General features: G+C 48.9%; 1 protein-coding gene across 16 annotated transcripts in view; it reads right to left on the bottom strand.

Moving 5' to 3' along the window:
• The window catches only part of LOC134100640 (transcription factor 4-like), a 150,461-nt gene that overhangs the window by 110,456 nt on the left and 14,427 nt on the right, over nt 1-25,578 (bottom strand). For all 16 annotated transcript variants that reach the window (XM_062553977.1, XM_062553976.1, XM_062553982.1 and 13 more), the window contains 2 exons: nt 5,960-6,015; nt 4,799-4,895 (listed from right to left, as the gene is read on the bottom strand). In XM_062553977.1, coding sequence (XP_062409961.1) covers nt 4,799-4,895; nt 5,960-6,015 — 153 coding nt within the window. The remainder of the gene's footprint in view (nt 1-4,798; nt 4,896-5,959; nt 6,016-25,578) is intronic.

Raw genomic sequence — 25,578 nt, 5'->3', positions numbered from 1 at the left:
CATAAGAGGGTTAAGACCAGAGAGGCCAAGAGGGAGGGCTGGGGCTGTGGGGGCTGGGAGTGACAGTTGTGTCCCATCCTTAACCTCCTCTCCCCTCCTTCTACTTGTTTATTCTGCACAACCCCAGTGGAGGTCTGGGGCACGACCTTGGCACTGCCCCAGCGGAGGCGGAGGGTTGGTGCGGTGGGAAGGTGGCGCGGGCTAGGCAGGGGCACCGCAGGATGGACAGCACAGCCCTGTGGCAGGGAGGGAGAGCACGGCCTTGCAGCATGTGTTAATTAGGTTGGAGGAGGTGAGGAAAGGGGCGACGAGGGGAATCCGCAGGCTCCAGACCGACCCCCTCCCAGCTGCCCACACACATTCAAACACACGCACACACGAACACACACACACACACACACACCAGCAGCAGCACAGAGGTAATGTGGAGAGGCAGGAAAACACACCAAAGAGAGCCATCAAAGTACAAAACCTTTCTATCTGTGTACTATGTTGCACCACAAAGAGATAAGGTACTGCATATGTTTGGAAGGAAATCCAACATCACTTTGTTCAGACATTTCCTCCCAACTGATGACTTGAACAGGTAATTACACAAAATGCAAACTGCTCTCTCAAACTTGCTTTATACCTTTAAATGCTTTTACCATTAGCCCTTTCCCTTTACATGTACTTTGTAGTATTATCAGTGGTGGTAGTACTAGAAGGAGAACACCGCACAACATATGGCTAAACAGTACGAAACACAAATACGATGCATTTTGTGTATTTAAAGTGAACTAAAAATATTTACTGCTTAGAGTTTTTTCCAATCACATTACTCCACAACAGCAAAAATAAATGATCAAACAGCCTCTCGTGACTGTCAGCAGATTCACATGACTGACTTAAGGGGGAAATAAGTGTTGTATCAACATAAGATAAAAAATGCTTGCTGAATTAACAGGAACAAAGTATCCATACAAAAGGGAAAAAAGGAAAAAAAAACTTACAGCCTGCTGAAGACAACAAGAATACCATTTTGAAAACTCCCATTTCTCAACTAGGCCTACCAAGGAGCAAACTTGCTTACAAGTACATAACTCTGGCGCAATTCATTTGCCATGCCGGTGACAGTAAAGGAACACTTTGTTAGTTGCACTGCACCTGCTTGGCTTGTAGACGGCTCTTATTCCTCAAACCCCAACCCAGAACAGAGAGCCTTAGTCTTCTCTTAAACACACACACACCATCAAATACCAATGTTCACACACACAGTCCTGATTCCCAACAGAGCTGGCCGTATGCGTCTTGTGTACGTGTACGCGTACACAAACACAAACACATACACACCATCACCAACCCGACACTCAAGTAGAGCTCTAGTGCAACATTAAAGGCCAACCCTACGGAGGGAAGCTCTTGTTTGAATAAGATTCTGTTTGATTACAACCACACACGTACACTCGCTCACTAAACGCACCATAAATCAACACTTTATCCCAAAGTACTTTCAACTCATTGAATATTACTGTTGGCACTAAGCTGCTCCCTCCCACCCGGCCCCGGCGCTGCTCTGTGCGGTGCTGCCTGGTAATTGTGAATGTAATGAATGGCTTGTCAGAGGGGCTAATGGCAGCTGTGATGGGACAGCCGGCTCTGGTGGCTACAGCATGGGGGCTCCGGCTGACACTTAGGCTGGAAGAGGGATGCTCTGACGAGGGGACGCTCCTGTGGGGACGCCACCAAAAGGAGAGACAGAAAGAGTGTGTGTGTGTGAGGGAGAGGGAGAGAGAGAGAGAGAGAGAGAGGGAGAGAGAGAGGGAAAGTGTGTGTGTGTGTGTGTGTGTGTATGTGAGAGAGAGATGGAGAAAAAGAGAAAGAGAGGGAGAGAAAGTGTGTGTGTGTGAGAGAGAGAGAGAGAGAGAGAGGAAGGGAGAGAGAGAGAAAGACAGAGGGGAGAAAAAAATGGGGAGAGCAACATGGGTAGGGGAGGAGGGGCCACAAGACAGAGGGCAGGCAGAGTGAGGGGCAGAGCAACACATGGAGAGGAAGAAAAGGAGAGAAAGAGTGAGAGAGAGAGAGCTATAGAGAGGGAGAGAGAGAGCGAGAGCGGGAGAGCAATCACTGAGGAGAAAAAGGGAAGTGAAAAGAAGATGTGAGAGAAAAAAAGCTGGGCAAGAGCAGGGTAGGGAGGAAGAGCGAGGGAGACAGGAAAAGCGATGACGGAGAGCCATTGAAAATGTCATCCCTGAGCACAGAGCAGTGTTGGAGGCAGTGCGCTGGATTAATCTGCGCGAGCTCGGGAGATGACACAAATCCCCTGGCTGATTATTTAAAGGATGTCACCATAATCTGCAAAGTTATGTATGTGGGAATCAGCAAAGACACCCTTTACATAATTATACTGTTTGGATGGATTGCCTGGTGGCTTCCTCGTGTTCTCTCCCTCTCTCCCTCATTCACCCCCCACACACACACAATCCCCTCCCCTTTCCCTCTCTTCTCTGTCTACCTCTCTCCCTCTCCTCCGTCGCTCTGTTTGCCTCCCTCCTTCTCTCCCCCACTCCTTCCCACTGCAGCTGCAGACTGAAGTTGTCATAGCAAACTCCCTCTGTCTCGCAGCCTTAATATTATCATTAGCACAGAAGATTGAGGCAGCGAGAGGAGAGAATGAAGATGATGCAAACCCCCAGACTCCGACAACAAGACTAGACTCCATCTCACTTTTTTCTTCCCTCTCTCTCTCTCTCTCTCTCTCTCTCTCTCTATCTCTCTCTCTCTCTCTTTCTCAATTCCTCGATGCCTTCCTCAATCTCGGTCTCTGATCGTCTCTTGCCTCTCGCGGTCCAAAACTTTCTCTTTGTCCGTCCTCAATCGCAAATCCTTGTTTGTTTTCTTCAAAGCGGTGGACCTGTTGTCCGCTTGCTACCGCAGAAGCAAGAAGTTTTTTGGGGGGGGATGAGTGATGTCTGATGAGTCGCCACTCTCCCTTCCTGGCTTCGCTAAAGCATCCCTTTCTCTTCTTGAAACAAAGGGAACACCAGATGGAAGGATCGCGTTCCCTTTTTCCCTCCTTCCGTTGTTTTGGACTTCAAACGGCTTCAGGTATTTGATGGCTGGTTTCATAGCTGCTATGGAGCTGAATTGTCAGCATGTGAGTGGGTCTCCCTTCCCTATCTCTCCCTATCTCTCTCTCTCTCTCTCTCTCTCTCTCTCTCTCTGAGACTTGGGCATCCATAGGGATGTGTGGCTTTCTTGAGGTAATCTCATTGCAGGGCCATTTCCCCTCTGGCGGGCAGAGCCAGCCCCAAATGTGGACCAGTGGCCGAGTTACGTCAGCTCCCCCAGACCCCGCCTCCGTCCCCACAGCCACCGCCGTAACCAGGCAACGGCCGGTCCGCCCCACTGTCTGGGGCCTGGCAGGACCATCCGCATTCCCTTGTTAAAAGACGGGACAAACAAATTGGCTATTACGAGAATCACGAGGAACTAACCAAACAAATCATCGATCTCCGAGAGCACTGGTATCTCCCGCCTGCATTTGTTTTGCCGGCCCCTCATTCTCTCTCTTCTCCCCCCCACAGAGAGAGAGAGAGAGAGAGAGAGAGAGAGAGAGAGAGAGGGGGGGGGGGGGGGCGAGTCAGAGAACGCTCCCATCACAACACCTTTGTTATCTTGATCTGCACATGCTGCTGGCATTCGCACGCCACTGATCTGCGCGCCTTATAAGGGGCTGCATACCGCGCCTGACGTTTCCTCAATGGGCCCTGGGCTTAGCTCAAGCCACGGCTGGGTGAGGGTGAGGGTGGTGCGCTGGGCTGGTGCAATGAGTTTATCTGGGCCCATCATCTCCTCCCTGCTGCCTCAGAGTAGGCTGGCCATCACCCCCGCTGCCCAGCGCCATGTATCATTTAAGGCTGGGCCACACTGGTCCAGGAGGAGGGGGGAGGAGGAGGAGGAGAAGGAGGCTGAAAATGCCACTCTAAGCTCACATATTACATTTTTCATGGAGCCAGTCAAGCCTAATTAGGCGCCGGCCTTCATGTCAAAGGCAGATTATCTGTGTCAGTGGCCATTTGCTCACGACCGCCGCAGGCCGCCCGGAGCCACAGGCACGCCGCTCGCTCGCTCGCTCTCTCGCTCGCTCGCTCTCTCGCTCCGCGGCATCATGGGTAAATGAGCACCGCTGCACGCATTCATTCCTTTACCGCCTCATTCGGCAGCACTCGCGCTCAAACAGCGACGGGGCGGAGAGAGGGAGGGCAGAGAGAGGACGAGAGAGAAGAGGAGCTAATGCTCAGGAAAGACAAGTCCACTGACCTGCCTTTCAGAGTAAACTGAGCGCGCAACTTGGGTGGACTGCACAATGAGTTGGAGGACTGCGCGTGTGGACGTTCCACACTGAGGAGAGGTGAGGAATGTTTAACAGGCTCAAAAATAAACTAAATATCACTCATGTCAGGTGTTACAATTTCTAATTACGTCTCTGGCCTGATACAGCATCTTAATGAGCGAGAGCAACGCGCAGGATTTCTCGCACCAAAGCCCAGAAATCATCACTTTTGCCGTATCATTTGCACATTCATCCAAGAAAAGATTTTGATCATGAATTTGGCTCAGACTGTTGTCTAGGAGTACAATATTATAACAAGCAACTGGGAGGACTTGCACATGGATCCTGAACACAACAGTAACGAGTAGGAATGATGAATGGCGCACAATAAACCATCGCATTACTTTCACACATTTCACTCGGTCCCACAAATCACACGTTCACTGCCAACACAGGGAGTTGAAGTTGAGTTTTGACCCTTACCCGCTAGTCTGGAGTTGTGGTAGGGCGGAGAAATGCTATCGTGCGATCCAAGTTCCCGGTTGGCCATGTGAGCGTACTGGGAACCATCAACGTAACTCTGCAAAAATCACATATCACATCATAAGTCACATCATAAAATACGGATAACACTAAAATGCCTATAACGCTAAAATCTAAAGTCTACGGAATGCAATAAAACATTTCACAGGCTGCTTGTTGAGACAGACTTCTTGTGTGTCTGGCACAATCCTCTTTCCTCTCTAAAAGTGAGTGCTGAAAGTGAGTGAGGCGCACACACACACACACACATAAGCACCAGCCGTCTCCCCTCAGAAGGAGCCCCGTCTCTCCTGCCTGAGTTCTCTTCCTGCTGACACAGCCACCTTAAGGACTCACTTCCTGTGATGGCTCCGCCAAGAGGCGACAGCCCAGCTCCCCTCCTAATGACCCCAGGCCTGGTCCTCTTACCGTCCTGATAGGGGAACCGGACAGTGCTCTTCCCCTGCCTGTCGCTGCAAACCAGACTGAATTAAGTTCTCCAGCCTCAAACTAATGCTTTGAGAGGGGCTGGATTTACTTGGGGGGGGGGGGGGGGCATTAGCACGCTTTTAGCACATGCATCTATGAACGACCCAATCAGATATGGCACTTTAACGCTTTTGATACGTGCTTAAAACCTCCCCGCCATCCACGCAAAAGCCTGCAATAAATCCCGTCCAAAGAGGGGAGACGGCGGCGACTATGACAGGTCAGAGGGGGCATTATGATGTCTTCTGGAGAATGGCCACAGGAGAGCTGGAGTTTGGAGAGGGGCAGTCTATGAACTCTGCTTTTACAATCACCGCTAGCGGGAGGACGTGTCCTTCGTGCAACTCTAAGCACCTGAAGTCGCCTGACACAGAACGGAGTCGTGCTTTTCCATTTAAACCTCAGCTGACCCTCACAAACATCCCCCTTTCACAGACATAACATGCAGAGAAAATGAGAGTTAAGCCCAAAAGTTAAGAGGCTTTGGGAGTGGGGGCTGGAGCATGACACAATAGCGGCACATTTCAAAAGGGATTTCGCCCTCTCTTTCTCTCTCTCTCTTTCTCTCTCTCCCTCCCTCTGTCCAGTTGTCTTCCCTTCTCCAGCATCATGGCTTTCCAGGGGGGGGCTCACCTTTGAGGCGCGACTTCCGTTTCCCCACGATCCTGAGCTGGCCCTCTCTTCAAGATCTAGAGGAGGAAGGAGAAAAAAGGAAAACATTTAGCTCAACGATATCCATAATAACACAAAGTTAACAAACATCAGTTAGATAAACACAGCACACACACCCCACCACCAGCACCACCACCACCAACTCCTTCAACAGGCAATTTCATTCTCTCCATCTATCTGACTACATTAAAGCATGTTTGCTCAATTCTGCGCCATAATCAATAATGCCTTGTAATTACGCATAATGTTTTATGTAAAGCAAACTACACTTCCATGAGCTTATACAACTAATCCGTCTACGTCTATCATGCATTAGACGGATGCAAGGTAAAAACAACTCACACACGCACAGGCAGCCCCACACACACACACACACAGTGCAGCTTTGTAATCATCATAATTAATGTAAGCTATTGGTTTTTGCTTTGTGCATCTGCGGCCTATTCATCTGACAACGCAGCTCTTTTTTATGAGATCAATTTTATTCCCCCTCTGGTGTGTTCCAAAAGCGCTGCCTGTCCCGTTCCGCGGTCCCCCCCCCCCCCCCCCCACACTCCTCTCCATTGGAGCGCCCGCACCCTCGCCCACGCCTCCGCACCCAGGCCACCGGCAGCACTCTCTTCCTTTAATTCCTCTGTTTCACACTCTCTTGAAGTTTCACTTCAAACAGCTCCCTCCATTGTGCCTGGATGGGAGCGACGACGGCCATTGACTGATAAAGCTATTCACATCTGACTGTCTGATGTGGGCGCGGAGATGCCATTCAGTGCTGTGCCCACCGGTTCCAGCGGCGGAGGTGGGGGGATGGTGGGGTATGGTGGGGTATGGGGGGGGGGGGGCGATCAGAACACAGGAAAGAATGAGCAACTGTGCAGAGGCATGCACTGCAAACACTGTGTCTGAGGTTACTGAAAAAGGGCCGTTTGCTTTATCAGCAACATGACATTTGTTACAAGATCTTGCATTCATGTGTCTGCTTCTCATGAGTGGTAATCTCCACTATCTGCAGGTGTTTCACAGACACACACACACACACACACACACACACACACAGAGACAGAGAGAGACACACACACCCACAATATAGGGTGAGAACTGGTGAGTGAGTGATAGACAGCGAGAGAGAGAGAGAGAGAGAGAGAGAGAGAGATATGGGGGAGGGAGTCCTAAAGCACAGCAAAACTCTTCCTGTTTTCTGAATTATTTAAAGCCCTCACGCATTTTAGTGAACTTCGCGGCAGGCCACTGTGCATGTGCCAAAGCCGGGCGGGGGGAGGAGGGCAGAGAGGGGCTCCCGGATGAATGTGCTGTGTAGTGCATTTCATATGCGCACGCCACTAACATCCTCCCCACGCTAATCCAGGATTTGGCCACGAGGTGAGATGAGGCTCGCCGAGGAGAGAGGGGAAAAGAGAGAGAAAGATCTAAAGAATGCCTCATTTTCCTCCCTCCATCGCCAGCCCAGTCGCTGGAGAATCTAGTCTAAACCTGCTAACAGTTTCTCTCCCTCCTCTCTCTATCCCTCTCTCTCTATCCCTCTCTCAGTCCTCCTCTTCCTCTTACTTCCTCTCTTCTCCTCTGAGCCCTGCATCTTGTGTAATTTATTACCCTCCCCCCCCCTCCTCCTCCTCCTCCTCCTGCCCCAATCGCACTTCTTATCTGCCGCTGCCCACATGGAAGCCTTCCTCTCACACCTTTCAGGACTCAAAGCAACCTGCAGCACCTGTGTTCCTGTGGAGCGCTGCCAGGGAGCCGGCTACAGCCATAAATCTCCTGGCCTCCGCCTGTGCCCCTCGGCTCTGTCTGTCTGTAGCCTCCATCAACTCATCAGCCTCGGCGGGTGGAGGTGGGGGAGCGGGGAGTGGTGGGGAGGGAGTGGGGAGGGTGGAGGAGGGCGGTGCTACAGAGAGAGGAAGAGGAAGAGTCGGCCACTTGTAGACTATAACTTCTCCTGATGTCTGCTCCCTCATGCCAGCCCTTTTTCTGGATGGAGTGGAGCCGGGACAGCGCAGATGCCCGTAAGTGTCCCCGATATAGCCTCTCTTCTTTCTCTCCTCTCCTCGCCGTCTAGCCCTCCCTCCATCCCTCTCTCCCTCCATCCCTCTCTCCCTCCCTCCGCTCCGCTCCGCTCCCCTACCCCACCCATCCCTTATCCGCTACTACTGTAATTATTCTGATGGACAGAGGAGGCGAGTGGTTTCACCTCTGATTAAACAGCACAGGCTGAGGCTTTGAGGCTGATACTGGGGCTTTCAGACCACGGTGGGGTGAGAGCACGGACCAGAGACGGGAAAAAAAAGATGGGAAAATAGGAAAAAATAGAAAGAGAGAGAGGACAGAGAGACTATAAGAAACACTGGAACATGGAGCGAGCAAAGCAGAGAGAGAGAGAGAGAGGGAGAGAGAGAGAGAGAGAGCGCGACTCCTTTGACAAATCCATCTTACAGGATTAAGAGTAGCGATAGCACTGTATAATCCTGAGCAATGATGCAGGCCAAGCCCCTGATAACTGTGTTTCGGGACGAAGACAATATCTGTCAACCCAGATTCAGACCGCAGTTAAAAACAAACTGAAAATAAAAAGCAACCACAAGCACTCAGACATGACTGCTTAAAAAAGCAGGCCAGCTCAGCCGAGCCTTAAATAAGGCAGCCTCCACCTCCATGCATCACGCCGCTGCCCTAGTCAGGGGGACTGGGTTAGCTCCATAGTAGTGTTTACGCAGCACTTGGTGCTGTTGAACTTGGAGCATATGCCATCACATCTGTATGGCGGGGCGAACAGGTGAGGCCTGTGTGTGCCGATCTGCCAGTCTGCGGGTCGGACTCTGCTGGCTGACTGGTCCAGGGAGGCCCTCTGTGACTGGCTCTACACCCCTCTGTCTTAACACATGACTACACACACACGCACACACACACACACACACAGAGCCCTTCCCTCTACATTTGAGCGCTCTCAGGACCCCCCCACCCCATTCATTTCTGTAGCTCAGCAAACACTACCTCCACTGTGCTATCATGGGCTTCTAACTCATCCGCATTTATTTAATCAAATATATGAACACGAAAGACAGGCCTTTATCTGCGCTGCCATTGTTCTCTTTCAATATTACCTCGCATCAAGGGAATAAAGGAGATGGAAGAAAATACAACAATTGAGGCAGCAAATGGACCAGAGGAAAAAACAGGCAAGTTGTCGCTCTGTGCGTTTGTTAAACCTCTTTGTTTGGAGTACAGGTTTGGCAACCCACGTGCCTCTGGGTGTGTCTACCTCTCTCTCTCTTTCTCTCTTTCTCTCTTTCTCTCTCCCACTCACTCTCTCTCTCTCCCTCCCTCTTGTTGAAGCAGACATCACAGAACTTTCTGTAGTCTATACCTGCCAGCCCGGGGTCACTCCAGGTTTCCATGGCAATCGCCCCCATAAAGGACGGAGGCGTCTGCACACACCAAAGAGAAAAAGTTCCCAGCAGCCTCTGGGCCTGCTCCAGGTCTGTCGCTCCTCTTTAAGGAACATTAAAGGCCAAATTAATAATATAATAAAAAAAAAGGCAACTAAGAACTCCAATCCAGCAAACGCAAAGGAGTGCCAAACCAAATGTTGAGACTGGCACAGGGGCAGTGATCAAATAAATTAAAAAATTAAATGAATAAATAAAAAATCCAGTGAGCTCATAATTCCTGGTTCTTAAAACACTGGGTAAATATTCAGCATCAAAGTGCCACCTCATGCACTTGGCAAGTCCACTTCCTGTTTTTATGATCAACATTCGGATTGTGGCGCTATTAATGCGGCGAGCACGCCAGGCATATGAAACACCTTCTTATGCGCCGCACTAAATCCTCTGCGCGCATGTGTCTGTGTGTGCCTCTGTGTGTGTGTGTGTGTGTGTGTGTGAGTGTGTGTGTGTGTGTGGATGTGTGTGCGCGTGTGTGCGCGTGTGTCGGGCTGTGTGTGTGTGTGTACAGCTGAGACGTACATTGGCTCTCTGTGCAGTCCTTCCTATCGCAAGTGGAGCAGCGATCTGCCCTGTATCCGTCACGAGCTAATAAAGTTACACTGACAGACAAGACCACTGCTTTCACAGAGATGAAATTAAAGTTGGCTGACACAGAACAGAGACGTATTAATACAGTTATCGTGGCTGTCATGGGAAAACAGACCTGGATCTATTTATATTTCTCTTTTCCCCCCTTTCTTTTATCCAAAGCAAGAAAGACAGTAAGTGGAGGGGGGGGTGGGGGGTGGGAAAGAGGACAGGTTAGCGATGAGATAACCTCAAAGCAAGCAGTCAACCATGGCAAAGCCCATCAGAACATGACAGTTGTGGAGTTGGTCTTTTCTCCTCCCGGTCACCTGTTCTGTTCCCTTCTCCCCACCGTGTTGTGGTGGCTCTTCACGCACGGTGCGATGCATTATGTGTGTGCGCGAGTGAATGTGTGTGTGTGTGTGTGTGTGTGTGTGTGTGTGTGTCTGACAGGACGGGTGTCTCCCGCTCGGCTGGACAACTCAGCTGTGTCAGACAGAGATGCGAGACATGAAGAGACATGCGGCTCATCTCCACATCAGCTCCGTGGCCTCGCTCAAACACTGATCCCAGCCATGAGGCAGCGCACTGCAGCGCTAACCCCCCCCCTCTTATCTGCCTGACACACATATTCACACACTGTCTTTCTCTAATGCTTAGTCTCACTCACACACACATACATACGTATGCATGTAGATGAGAGGGAGAAAGAGAGAGAGAGAGAGAGAGAATGAGAAAGAGAGAGCCCTGTTATCCTTATTTAATGACAAGCACTGGATGTAATAAATCCCCTGTCCTGCCAGTGGCGACGGCCTCCACACAGTGGCACCTTTGTGGCAGGTGAGCGGTCTCGCGCACCTGTCTTCCCTCAGTAGCCCCCCTTATCCACCCCTCCTCCGACCCCCTCACTCACTTCACACCCCCACAGCCCTCCACTCCCGCTGACCCCCCTCTCTAATTAACCCCGGCCTTTGGTTGATCCCATCTGCTCCAAAGCTCCGTGTCACTCTCCGGGCCGACCCCCGACCCTCCGCGGCCCCCTCCTGACGGCCCCCGCGCTTAATAAAGAACCCGTCAGCGGTGACACACGCACTGGGTCGCCGGGGCTGGGGCCGTCCACCACCGACACAGCGCTGATGAATGCAGCAGTGGCCGTCTGAAGCCCGCCGTCAGCCGGACAAGCGCTGGACTGGACTGGACTGGCACGGCACCGAGCGAAGAGATGCCGCAGAATGTCAACACTGAAAAGCTGCCGGCCCGAATCTTGAAAGTTGGACTGTGCCGGGGACTTTAAAAAGTGAAGTCTTACAAAGAATAAAAGATCAACTACATAGAAGGAATTATGCCAGCTGCATACTGGTTAAAACATCAAAACTCCATCAGACAGACTATTACTGTGATGCAATAGAATTAAGGTACAGGAGTACTATGGTCAGCATGTCTGAGGGCAGAAGAGTAATCCAATTACGTGGGACAAAAACAATCGACTTTTCCCTCGTTCCAATCACACAGCTTATAGTCTTGTCATCATCAGGGCACACAATCAATAATAACCTGGATACCACCAGAATTGCAAGAAATCAATGGTCAAATACCATTATAGTTCCACTCCAAGGCTGCTCACAGTCCAATATAGCCTACTGTTCCTTTCTGAAAAAAAAAATATATGGAAGACTCGGAGACTGGAGATAGTGGCTATGCTAGGAGATCCCTGCACTGAGTCACACCTGTTAGCCATTTGTGCTTGGAGGAACTCAGCCATCCATACTGCGCACTGATACACCCCACACGGTTACTGACCGTGCTGTTGAACTCACCAGGAAAAAAAAAAAACACAACTGTGCGAGACTTTCACATGCAATAGAAACACTCGCCCGAGCGTGCACTTTCCATCATTCCAGCCCCGAAAGTTGAGCGCAAGTCAACCAGGCAGGGAATGGCGGGTCAACCCATCTCCCATCCTCCTCCTCCGACAACACCAAAGTGGAGGAGACAATGAGCCTGACTGTTTGGACAGAGAGGAGAGCACAGCTGGAGAACGCAGGACAGACGCAACAACTGCAGAGTGAAGGTTCCATCACCACAGTTTGAGCTAGATCAGGATGACAGTGGCCCAGTCAACCAACAGAGCAGTCTCCGCAGCAAACAACACCATCCCATGACAAATCTGCTCAGACAAAAACTCCAATGGGCCATTACAGCCCATCTTCCCATTCAGATCTCTGACTATTGCTGCAATTTAACCCCCTGCAGAATGTCTCATTTCTCCCATAGACATGATTGCTACATGCTACAGGCCACCTATTATATCCCACCCTGCATACACTCTCTCCCAGTTTCCCGTCTCCCCGGGCTTTAAATGGGTAATCTTTTCCATGCCACCTTATTTCCCGCCCGTCATGGCAAGAGCTGTCTTTCCTTTCGTGCTAACGTCCACATTCCAAAGTGCAAGGTGTGTTTTTGCTTTCAAAGAACCTCTTCACCGTCATTAACAGGTGCAAACAAAGGCAGCCGTCACCCTCCCCTCCCCTCCACTCCCACCCCCAAAGAGTCTGCCCAAGGACCAGATGTTTCCAGCTGTTCTGCAGCTTGTTCCGAGGAAGCAGGAATATGGCTGGTACCACACAGGAGGAGATGGTGGGAGGAACAAGAGATTCCTACCAGCCATGCCTGAGAAAACACGGCACGGGGGGGGGAGGGGGAAGGAGGCACATTTAAGAGGAAACACGGTCGTGCAGGAAAAGATTCACAAATATGACAAAATGAAAACATGCACAAACACACTCCTGCGCACACACACACACTGTACCCATCAACCAATCTACTGGGATGGTGGAGGGGCTACAGTTTTGGAGCTGCGGGGTGTTAGGATGGACATGAGCACATGATCAACACCAAGAGAAGGAGCGGAAGAACAGAGAGGAGGAGGGGAGAGTGAGTGATGCCACAGTCATCTGCGGGCCTAATCAATCCCAAATCTGCTGAGGAGAGATCACTTATCAGCCCTCAACACTAATCAGCTCCCAGCACCACACTTCCACTCTCCACGGTCCCACACCATCCTCACCTTCTCAGAGGTAGGAAGAGCTTCTTTGCATCCGTGATTACGGAGGACTGAAAAGCTCTCATGGATCACTCTGGAGTTTGGGGGAAAGGTTGTTGAGGAGGCCGTCCTGTGGAGACCGTAATGGCAGCCTCATTAGCAGCTGGGCCTCAGCAGCGGTTGTTGACTACCAATCTGGACTGAAGAAGCGCCACACCTAAAACCTCGGGCGAGGTCTCGTAAGGCCATTCTCTTGCAGCGGCCACCTGGGCCATGTCTAGTGGTGTCACAGCCATCAGCCACAGACATCCTGTCCTCTAGTAACACCAAGCAGAGAAAATGGCAAGGCAATGGGCAACCAGAACTTGACAACAGTTTTGAATTACAACTAAGACGCTTTTTGGTCTCACTATTTTGCCGTTTCTGTGATATGAAATAAAACGGAAGTCTGCAGAACGTAAAAACGAAGATAAGTGCTTCCATGCGGTTTGGGGTCACGTCGTGAAAAAAAAACGTAACGCTAGCCAGACGGGTTAGCGTCGCTCTGGCCCGGTGTTGTTTTTGATCAGCCTCGGCATGGCGGCTCATTCTCGCAGGGGGATGGGGGTGTTGGGGTGTAAACACACACCTCCTCAGCCAAGCAGCGGGGAGGCCCTGATTACCCCCGACATGACGATATATCACACCATCAGGGGCTCAGCAGAGCCCCTCTACTCCACAAGTCCCCCAGCGCCCCTCGGAGACCCAGCCCCCCCAACCCCCCCACCTCTCCCCCTCCTCCAACCTGAGACACATGCAGCCTTGACTCACTGATGAAAGACAGACCACAAACATGCCCTGGTAGGAACAGAGAGAAAGAGAGGGAGAAATGAAGGGCTTGAAAGGCAGAAAAGGAGAGAGAGAAAAAGAGAGAAAGAAAGAGAGAGAGACTGAGAGAGAGACTGAAAAAGAGGGAAAAAAAGCAAGCGAACAGAAAAGCAAAGGAGTGAAAGAAAGAGATTACGGGGCAGAGAGGAGCACCAGGTGCTCTCGTTTACCCCAAGAGCCGGCCAGTCCGGGCCTGTGCTCTGGCCTGCGCTTAACCAATGCACCCGCGCAAACACCACAGCGTTATTAATTACACGGAAAAGTGTTCCTCCGGCCGGCTATAAATAAGCGTGCCCGCGTATCGGCCAGCGGATTAAACGCCCCGCTGACCTGTGCGCCAGACACAGGTGCTTTATCAAACAGAGAGCATGTGCACCAGAGGCCTGGAATGCTATCCTCTCCTCCCCCATGGACAACTCTGTCTGGAAATGCCCCACAAACACACACCAGACTTGGACAGAAATCACTTCTCTCTCTCACACTCTCTCTCTCTCACACACACACACACACACACACACACATCCACAAACACACACATGCATATCATTAATTGAATGCACACAAGCACACAAAAATACTAGTGCATGTGGAGGATAAGCGACAACAATACATTCACTTGTTTACGTACACCCAAGTTCAGAAAGAAATCAACAATTTAACAGTTGTTAAGATTGCAGCCCTTTCCCTCTGAAGGACAAAAACTACGCGAGTCTGAATAGAAGTTCTGAAGGTTGCCTGGCTGCGCTCTCTCAAAGTAAACAATGTGTACATTCCATAACTGCAGCTGTATTACTCATTCAGAGCGGCTCCATGACATGTGGCCTGACAATGTTCAACAATCATGTGGCCATGACAATGTTCAACAATCGCGGCACGTATGGAACTGTAAAGGCAGGTCTTAACAGTCCTTGAGAAAATCAGGAAAGCAAAGCCTTCAGAGAGTGTTTTCTTGCTCCTTGTCGTCAAAGGAGAGGTTGTACTTTGTGAGCCCTTTTGTGGGAAAGGGGGCCCTTGCTTTGTGTAAAATAACTCTGGGGCTTCTCTGATGTAGCATGACACATTAACAGGTCCATAAAACTCCAGCTGAAAGGTTGGGGTGCTCACGACTGGGCATTCAGACCGTGGGGCGAGAGGAAAAGGAGGAAAAGCGCAAACTTCTCCACTGACTCATATTTTGACTCATGCTCAGTTGCTCACAGACAGACACAGACATCAATACAGTGACTGGACATGGACACACACCCACACACACACACACACCCAACCACCCACCCACCCACCCACCCCAACACACCCCCACCCCCACACACACCCCCACAGACTAACACACACACAAACCAGAGACGGTACTCGAACCACACAGAGGGCTACAAAAGTACAGATCTAGTGCCTACAGCCTTGTTTGGATGAATTTCACATGATTCAACTTTGAGAAAATATAATTACAGAGGAAAGGGGGGAAAAAAAACAGAAAATCGGAGCATGATAAAATGGAGCTCCGGCTAATGCCAGTTTGGCCTGGGACAGCCCATTCACACCTTTCCCCACAGGGCCCGAGGGCAACGGGTCCGCCAGACTGGCGCAGGGAAAAAGTGTAAGGCTACCTGTGAGCAGGATGGCATGGGACCTGCCCAGACGTGCCAGCCTGCCTGGCATTGGCGTGGCCAGAGCAGGAGGCAGGTCCTTCTCCTTGGTGTGAGGGCGTACGTTTTTCAACAGTCAGCCGACTCCCCCCTCAGAGCGCTATTCACAACAGACAGGCTCCAATAAAGACAGAGAAAGAGATGAAAACACACGGGAGAACACAGACACAGCAGAGGGAGAGAGGGAGAGAGAGAAAGAAAGGAAGAAGGAGAGAGAAAGAGAGAGAGGGAGAGAGAAAGAGAGAAAGAAAGAGAGAGAGAGAGAGAGAGCACAGACGGAGGGGTGCACTGTTTCTGCTGGGGTTGAGAAGCACAATAGAGGCAGGACATGGCTCACTTCCTTAGCTCAGTCATTATGGTGCGCACAGGACGTGCTTATGAGGCTGCTTCCTCCGCCAGTCGCTCCGGGATTTCCTCATTTCCTGGGACTAGCTCCATCCTGTTGATGTCCTTCTAGCGGGGGTCTGTTTTGGATTTGCTCTTCTGATCGCGACCCCTGACCCCATCACCACCCCCTCCTCAGCCATCTTCCGCGCGCTGCAGACTCCCGCCACACACACTCCCAATTCCCTCCTCACGTCAACCCATCACTCCTGGCTCATTTGCTCCGTCACGTCTACATTCGCTCCACATACATTCCACAGTGGTAATAAAGCAGTCAAAACACACAAACACAAACAATCAAATGACGCTTAATGCAAATGCATGCAGTCTCTTGGCTGAACTAGTCCTGTAATGTTTTCCATTTTATTCCCCACTGTTTTTTTTTTTTTTTTTCAGTGTTGGTTACAAGAGACGTGTCAGTAGTTTATCTTAATGCTAATATGACAAAACAATCATGAGGGCTGTTGCTTGTTTTCCCAGCGTGTGGAGGACGGGCGGGCGCGTGCGTGCGTGTGTGTGTGTGTGTGTGTGTGTGTGTGTGTGTGCTGAGGGGCTGCGGCGGGCCTCCTCACAGGACTCTCTATTAGCCATTCCAGTCGTGATTAAACACGCCTCCCTGACCGGGGAATTTGTGTCCGTGATGAATTATTTATTTCCGCCTTTTATTTCCTCAGCTGCAGAGCGCATGCAGGGAAATGGCTGGGAAAGAAAAAAACGCCAACAGGTGTTACAATTTCTGCATCTATGTGACAATCAAACATGAGCTGGAAATTGAAGATGAAACTTGACTCGGGTCTCGGGACGCTCGCGGCTAGCCCACCGCTAGGACACGCAGCTGAGCCCTGGCAGCACCGCCTCACGCTCTCCTTTGGATGCCTCAGAGTGGCTGATTAAGTAGAACAAACTTAAGGGTAGAGGACGTGAGATTAGCGGTCCCCTTGGAGTCAAAGACGAACTCTCTTACCACTTAAGTTCATCACTAACGCCCGACACAAGTACACTCTGGGGCAGTAATGCCTCGCTCTGTGGAGGTGGGGGTGGGGCAGGGAGCGGTGGGGGGCGGGGTGGGGCGGGGGGCGGGGGGGTGTCAGTGGCACCTGAGCGCGGTGGATGAGGCGTCTGCAGCTGAGCGGAGACAGGTCTTCATCTGCCACATCCACTCATCTCAGCTCATCATTACCTACGACAGGTGTGACACTTCTTAATGCGGCGTTCGCATTAGCGCCTGGAGAGCAGGAGACTGGGGAAGGAGGAATGGAAAGGAAAGAAAAACAGATGTCCTTTTTTTGTGACGGAGAAAACTGAAGAGTTCGCAAATGAAGACGCATCCGAGTGGCAAATGTGGCAGGAGCGATGCCAGAGTCGGACCACAGAGGAGAGAGCGCAATCAGTCCGTGGAGATCACTACAATAGCCTGCTGCTCCCTCTCAAGTCTCAGTGCAACCTCAAGCACAAAAGCCCGCTGCAGCAGCACCAGCAAAATCAGTAAAGTGGCAGCCAGAGATCTGAGATATCTGTAGCGTCCGCTCCACTACAATATCTTCTCTCCGAATCAGCCGATAGCGCCGGGGATGCGTACGAGGGGACTATCTTCAGATGGCATCAGTCAATAGAGCTGGGTTCGTCTTCACACGCGCCGATTACACGGCCCATCAAAATGATATGTATCCATTTTGACAAAAGTGAAGTGCAGAAGTGTTAATTAAGCTGTATGAGCATGGACAGGGTGAGCTGCTTTTGGTGGCTGCGGTGCAGCAATTACAAATCGCCTTCAGCCCCAGTCCCCTCCTTGCTCATTAGGGCCATAAATCTCAGTGATTGATAGTACAGGAGGAAGGAGAAAAAGCTGCTTTGATGATGAAGATGTAGTCTTTAATAAATCGGAGCCCCAGAGTCCCTAATCTTGAATAGAAAAGTCTTTCTGCCAAGCACTTCATGTGAAGTCCATTTTTGTCTCAGCGCGCCTTCATAACCTGGGGCATTTAAACTCTTACTTTCCCTCAAGTGTGAATATCATTTAATTGGACTGTTTTGCCAGCAAAGTGAAGAGCGAAACTATTATTATTTCCAAGGATAACAATTTAAAACATCACCCACTCAATAGGACAAACAACACTTCACTTGTTAGTTTTGGCTAACCATATCTAACATACTAAATGCCACAAATGTGAAAAGAAAACACTTATAGGCATCTATTCTGGTACTTCTCTAAAAAATATGAAGCCAGGTTAACCAAAGGCCCATCCGCAAGCACTCAACAATTCTCTGTTCCTCCATGCTAGCAGCCCCCACCAACCTCCGCTCGCCCCTGCACCTGTTACCACCAGAGGAAACCCACACTCACTCTTATGCCTATTACCCGTTGTTGGTGGTTTCTTTGATTCTGCCTGCCAGGCAGATTGGCAGTTATTCTCAGACTTTCCTGTTGCGAACTGCAGAATGAAGCAGACTGGGGGGATCTACTCCCCTAACCCAAATTGCAGTCAGAATGTAGGCTACTGTGTTCCCTCTATAATGAATAATGAAATAAAAAAAATGTTGAGTTTTCTTTCATGGGTTTGTACTGTACAAGGCAACTGTGTACTATGTGACCACCTTCAGATTGAGAATGAGTCCAGTGTCAATGTCCTAGACAGAATTGCTCAATAATTTACCTGAAGAAGATGATTGAGCATCCTTCAAGCCAATTCGTGTTTAAAAACATCTAGGCTAAGCCTCTGGGTTGGTAGGATTTGCCATTGAGTAATATAAAAGCACAATGGGAACAGGCTGCATCTCTGTGGTAAAGCTATGGCTTGTGTATAATAGCCTAATATAGCTAAAAGGAAAAGCTAAAACAGGAAAATAAAGAAAACAAAAGGAGAGATACAAAGTGTGGGCAAAGTTGAACAAACCAAGATTGACAGAGAACTGTAAAAAGAGAGGACTGTAAAAGGAGTTACAACCACATATAGTGGCTATTTCATGACGTCTCCACCTTCCACTTGACACAACATTTCAGATGTATAAACAGGCCTGGTGGTTCTCAGAGTCCCCCCAAATGCAAGGCGGTAATGGCAAGACAGGCAACAGCTCGCTTCAACCTCAAAAAAAGACACTTCCTGTTATTTAAACATAGGCTATGGTGCTGGCTGAACATCTGGAGGAGAGTGAAAAGAGGGAAAAGAAAAAGTTGAAGAAGAACAAGCTCCGTGCTCTCTTCTTTTCACTTCTCTGGACTTTGGTGCACTTTCAGACGCACTCTCTTATGTTTCAGTGTGTTTGTTTTCTCTTCTTTTGTTCAAAAAACACATTAAAGGAGAAAAACAAATAACAGATTGGGTAGCTAATGGCTCGCTAAATGGAGGGAAAAAAGTGTACGAGAGGGAAAAAAAATCCACATCAGATATATGGAAAAGGGGATGGGGGAAAAACACTAATAGCAAGTTCAAACACGGCTCACTTGAATGAGCGGCTTTCGATTTTAAAGAAAGGACTACAGATGCCAGTCCAAAAAGGCAGATTATGGATATTAAGAAGGCCTTTTTCTATGGTGAAGAATAATCGGTGGAGTGATTCTTCTGACAATGTTCATCACTCAGATATGCTCTTGTGAAGCCTTGCCAACTACGGCTTAGATCTCAGCAGACAATCACAGCTCATAAAAAAGCATTCTGTACATGTGGCTAACTGGGTGGGGTGGGAAGGGGAGGGGGGGTACCTTTATTGAACAATACCCCCACAGTATATTCATAAAAACACCATCGTGAAAATGAAGCTGTGGGGCAAATCTTCACATTGGATTTGTGATTTAGGACACAGTTTGTCTGTTAAAAGGTGCCTAGTGTGCTAGTCAAAAGAAAAGGACTGAGACAGGGAGGGAGGGAGACAGACAGAGAGAGGAAGCGGGGGAGAGGGAGGGACGGAGAGAGAGAAAAAGAGAGAGAGCGCAAGTTCAGATGAAGAGCTTTACATGCTAAGCTCTCAATGGGGGAAGGGGAATATATTTGATCGGCTTCCAAAACGTGCTAATACCTATTAATGCCATCAAATGAGAAAACAACACATTGCACATTAAAAACACCAGCCTTCTGTGGGTCAATCTGACTGGTTTTGTCTGCAGAGAGCATTTCATTAACAATATTTTTAGATCACGGTGACCAAGAGGAGGTGTGAGGCGGGAAGCGTTCGCAGCCAGACTGCCACTCTGACCTGTGACTCTGGGAGAGGAACTGTGTGAATCTGTGCAGTTGGAGGAAAAATAAAGCTGATTAGCTGCGCTGGTCTCGGCTGAGTTTAGTCAACAATTCAATTAATCTTGCGGCCTCCCCTAGGACTGAGACATTTACTGATGGGATAATATGCTGCACTTCATATCCAGCAAGTCACAGATGTATTTACCCAACCCAATCATCATGGGAACACAAAGTTTCCATCCAAAAAAAAAAAGCAAAAAAAAAAAAACTTGTCTGTACAATAACAGGAGTGGCAGAAAATGGCACATAACTGCATTTAGAAAGTTTCATAAATATTTAAGCCTCAACAAGTGCTGCTCGCTCTTAAGAAATAAAGCGCTAAACAATTTGGATGTGTAAATAAGCTTTGAGAATTGTACCTAGCATCTGTTATTAATTAACGGGCAGAATGTAACAGCCCTGTACATTTACGTTGTGTCTGCTGACAGTACTAATCCCCCACCAATCCAGAGAAATAATGCAACCATTGAGCGCTTTGAAGCTTTCTCTGGGCCTTTCCTACCTGCTTTTGTTGGCCAGCCCAGCAGAAATGAAGTCTTGTCACAACATTGGCAGATAAATAACGTTATCGCTCGCCTGACAATTTCACACCAAGCTCTGTGCCTGCCCCCCCCCCCCCCCCTCCTCCTCCTCCTCTCCCCTTTCAGTATCTCAGTCTCTGTGTCTTCCACATTTTGTACCTGGTAACTCCTCTTTGCATATCTAAGATGGGGTTTGTCCAGTCAAGTGAGACTGCCAGTGAGTTTTCTTCATCATGGCCAACTCTGACGGTTGAGCGTCGGCATGGGAAAAGCCTCTGTCAACACAGGGTCAACTGTTTCGCTTTCTAATTCTACGACGACAAACGTGAAATGTGTTTGCTGATAAAAAAATTAAAAAAAACATAAAAAACAGGATTATGTTTTCTTTTGGTGTATCTCAGCACGTACCAGCTGCTGTTTGTTTCAATGAAGTCATAGGTCACTTGATGTCTCCACAGGTCGAGCGCAAGGAAAATATTGCGAGGGGTGTAATCTGGAGATCTCAAAAGAGGGCAGAAAACAAAGCCCCTAGCCAGGGAGAAAACAATGCTAACTGAGATCACTGGTGGCCATGGTGGATGTAGTCCTCATTTCCCTTTTCCTGTTTTCCAAATGGGGACTTCCACAAATGAATTCTGACCTAACGAGGAGCCAGGGCAAAACAATGCCACTGTATAGTGAGTAGTGACGGTGGGTCATTGTACCCCATGTCACAGAGCGGAGAACAATCGCCCCGTGGATGGTTCCGAGTCGTAGAACACTGGGATTAGAGAGGACCCGAAGAGCCCATGCAGGATCTAGATACAGTACTTGAACCAAAAACACACATCGTCTGAATTTTGAGAGCACAAACGCCGTTGCTAATCAAAAGCGGGACTGTTTTTTTTGGGGGGGGACAGGACTGAACATTTGAGGGATGCTTGAAAAGTGTGAATTCTCTCTCATCCCAGCCTCCATTGCGTGATGCAGCCTTACTAATGAGAGGGTGTGCAGCACGGCTTGGCACACTCACAAAAGAATGCCAACATGACCGTGGGCATTCTCCACTCCCTCTCGCTCCACGCCATTCCTTTTATAGAGTACCATTATCCAGCACTAATATGGCTGCCTGACAAACACAGAACTCTAAATGGACAGCCTTCAGGCCTTTCACAGGATGAAATCATGTCTCTTTCTCAGCGCACCCCAAACACAGAGAGGGGAAGGGACACATGGCAGCCTCCACTCGGCCGGTGGTGGTGCACGGGTACTTGTAAACAGAACAGACGTCAGCAGGGAAAAGGGGAACAAAAGATGGCTGGCTGGTTTGATGAGAAACAATGTGGGATGGCTGAACACAGGTTATCCTGATGCCACGACCCCCCCCTTAAAAGAGACCACTGCTGTTAGTTCACTTTCCCTGAGGAGACAAAGAAGTGGATGAGGTCTTCTTTGATGAGCCCGCTAACACAAATTCAAGTAATCCTCTCTGTATTCATAGTGAAAGCCAATTGTGTTTATTCTAAAATTCAGGCAAGTAGAAAAAAAAAACACCAAGGCTATTTCTTGTTTTGTTAAAAAGTCAACATTCTATGACAAAAAAAGAAGTAATTTATGCCACTTTAATGCATCAGACTCAATCTTGCACTAGCTTCACAGCACAATCACAAATAACATTCATACAGCATTCACTCGCTCCCCTTTCTAGCCACACTCTGGAATGCCTTATCACCATCAACAAAGAAGGAAGCCGAATGACAACTGAGCGAGCGGTTATATAAACACTGTTTTCTTTCCGAGTGTCATGCTCTCTTCATCTCTTTCTTTCTCTTTCTTCTCTTTCTTTCAGAGCGCTGGTTGCCTCCAGCAACAGGGGGAAACGGGGCAGGGGGATGAGGACGTTGAGTAAGGTGCGATCCAAAAGAATGGGAAAGAAAACACGGCCAGCTGTTAGGAATCCTAAGTGTGGAGCAGCGTACGAAGCCCCTTAACCCCCGTCGTAATGAACGCCTCTAATCCTACCCTGACAGGAAGTCGCGCTGAGGCCGGGTGAGGCCTCATCTCAGGGGCAAGGCAGAGGGGGTCATGTGCGAGAGGAAGACCTTGAACCCCGCAAAGGTCAAGTACGGCTCACAGACCTGCTTCCTGTAAGCTCGAATTTGCTCCCCGCTTGTTTGCACATCATACCTCTGTTATGTAGTACACTGGAAGCATTACTTGAACCGTCATCATACGGATACCTTGGAACTCAATAGACACGTAAAAAGCAAAGCTCTTAGTTCCTTAAAACATGCTCATGTTCCTCCACTAGCACAAACCACTGATGATTCATGATCTTTTTTTTTAACCAGTTGCGTTTCTCAGGAAATTTGATCCTACTATTTCAGACATACAAAAATACTAGAGAGTGAACTTGCTAGAATCCACTGCTAACTTCACCACATCTTCTGAGCACCAAATGACAAGTCTCTACATGATCTCAGACAGCCTTGTAACCATGACATCACAAAGTCACAAGTCTCACAAACGGCCGTTTGTTTATGCAGCTTGTTCCTTGCGTCCAGAATCTACCACTACATTTATTTATTCTGTCTTTTTTTCCCTCTTTAGTCACCGAGCAGAACCGAGCGCCATGAATGGGGAAGCATAATTTGAAGCAGCCCTCTTAGTGCCTCCAGTGCTGGCATTTCAGAGAAAGGAAACTCTGCCGGCCATCCAGGTCAAAGTTTGGTGACGGAGACTTGCAGTCATCTGCTTTTTTCAAAAACAAATGAATTAAATTGTAGCATTTGTTAGTTCTAGTGAGAGAGGTGTTCAAATATAAATACCTCTTTTGGGGAGAAGAAAAATATCATTTTGATTGCTTGCTAATGAACAGGTGCGGTCACGAAGAACGTTACATAAAGAAAGAGGGCTGATGAAGTACCAAGCTTGCAGTCATACACTGCTTGCACATGCACAGTGCAATGAGAACACTGTGGAGGGGATATTTTTTATTTAAATAAGAGAGTGTGTTGATGTGACAAATTGTTTACTGAGGAAAGTAAACCCAGAGGGTGGCACTGTGCCTGTAATGTTGCCTCTGTGCGCGAGGGTTAGTGCATCACGCTCAGATCTTGTGGCGTTAAGACAATCTTGTGTACATGACGCAGGCATGGCGAGGCATTAGAGTTAATTATGCCTACAACAGAACAACAGAAGATGTGGCAAAGCCACAGCCCACACCCCCCGCCACTACCACAAACATGCACAGTGAACCTAAGTGAAGCTGAAACTAATGTTCCTAAGTGTTTACCTCAACAAATTATTTAGCAGTGTGGTGACACAGGGCTAGGTGAACCACCGCTTCCTTCTCTTCATTCTCGCTACATTCCTCATCATTTGCAGTGTGGCACTCTAACAGAAAAAATAAACAACTTGATGATCTCTCAAGGCCATAGTCAAGGGAGAACGGCAAAATTAAAAAAAAAGAATCATGGGAAAATAGCAACTCGGCCCCAAGAACACCTGCTCTATCTTGACCCTCACCAAGACAACAGATAAGCAGCCAGTGACCCTGCTGGATTCCCATAGTGTTGACTCTGGATATCTACTCCACTCGTAGTGAAGTCTCCTTCACTCTGCCCCTCCTGTGTGCTTCACACCTCAAATCAAAGCTCTGTTATGATAGCAAAGTTGAACAAAACCTCTCACTACCCAAAGCTTATGTTCGCTAACGTAGGTGTTTGTATGCGCTCACATAACTATCTCTTGTTTGAAACATTAGGTCACAGAGTTTAATCTGGCATTCTGTTTTCCCCTGCTAAACGCTTTCTGTGTCGCACTTTTGGCTGCTCCCTTGTTCTCGTCCTATCAGAAGACTGCTGGCAATCCCACCAGCACCACTGCGAGCACCGTAGGATCTCACCCCCCGTCATCCGCATTGCCGTGGAGACTCGCCCGTCTGTGCTAAGAGAAGATGGCATTGGGATTGACACCTTCTCGTCGCCCTATTCTTGGGCTCCCGGTTCCAGGAGTGAGAAAGTGCTAACAAGTTAGCAGTCAGCGTGGGTGCAAGCGCACACATTCTCCTTAGGTCGGTGGAATCTGAGAATAAAGACAGCTTCCTTGAACACGTACATGTTCACACATACACACACACACACACACACTCACTCTAACACACACATAACTAAGTCCTTTGCTTTTCTCCTCTTGATTTAGACGGGAATATGACAAAGAGAGAAGTAAAATGAGGGATAACAGACAAGACAATGACCCAGTTCCCTTTCAAGGGTTAATTTGGAGGCAAACAGGCTCTGGTGGAAAATGGGCACTCTGTTGCCTGATCTCAGCTGAGAGCAAATTGTATCAAATGTCTTTCACTAACTACATTAGAAAGCAATTACAGCATAATGGCTGTCTAAATCCATTATCAACATTCATCTAACCTTTAAATATTTAAAGATAATACCTATTTAATTTGTGAAATTTAATGGACTGCCTGCAAGAGTGCATGTCTATTTGCTATTGGCCCTTCACCCCCACCCCACCCACCCTCCCTCCCTTTCAGCAGACACCTCTCACTCTCACTTGTTCACGATCTCACTCTCCAAATCTCCCTCACATGTGTTCTCCTCCCCCACAACGACCACCACTCTATCTTTCTCTTTCTCTCACTCTCTCTCTGGATGGATGGAGGGAGGGATAGAGGGAGGGAAAGAGGGATGGATGGATGGATGGATGGTGTTGCTCTGCCCTAGCTGAGAACAAGCTCATTCCAGTTGAACCGTCTGCTGTTCAAAAGCCTGCTCTGACAAACTAGGGGAGGCACTTTTTCCAAAAGCACCACACTACACCGGCAATTTATGTTTGCGGGCCTCTTTTGACATAATAACATTTGC

This window comes from Sardina pilchardus, chromosome 14, assembly GCF_963854185.1.
Source record: "Sardina pilchardus chromosome 14, fSarPil1.1, whole genome shotgun sequence".
NCBI lineage: Eukaryota > Metazoa > Chordata > Actinopteri > Clupeiformes > Clupeidae > Sardina > Sardina pilchardus.
Note: the sequence above shows the minus strand (reverse complement) of the source record. Positions and strands in the feature narration are given on the sequence as shown.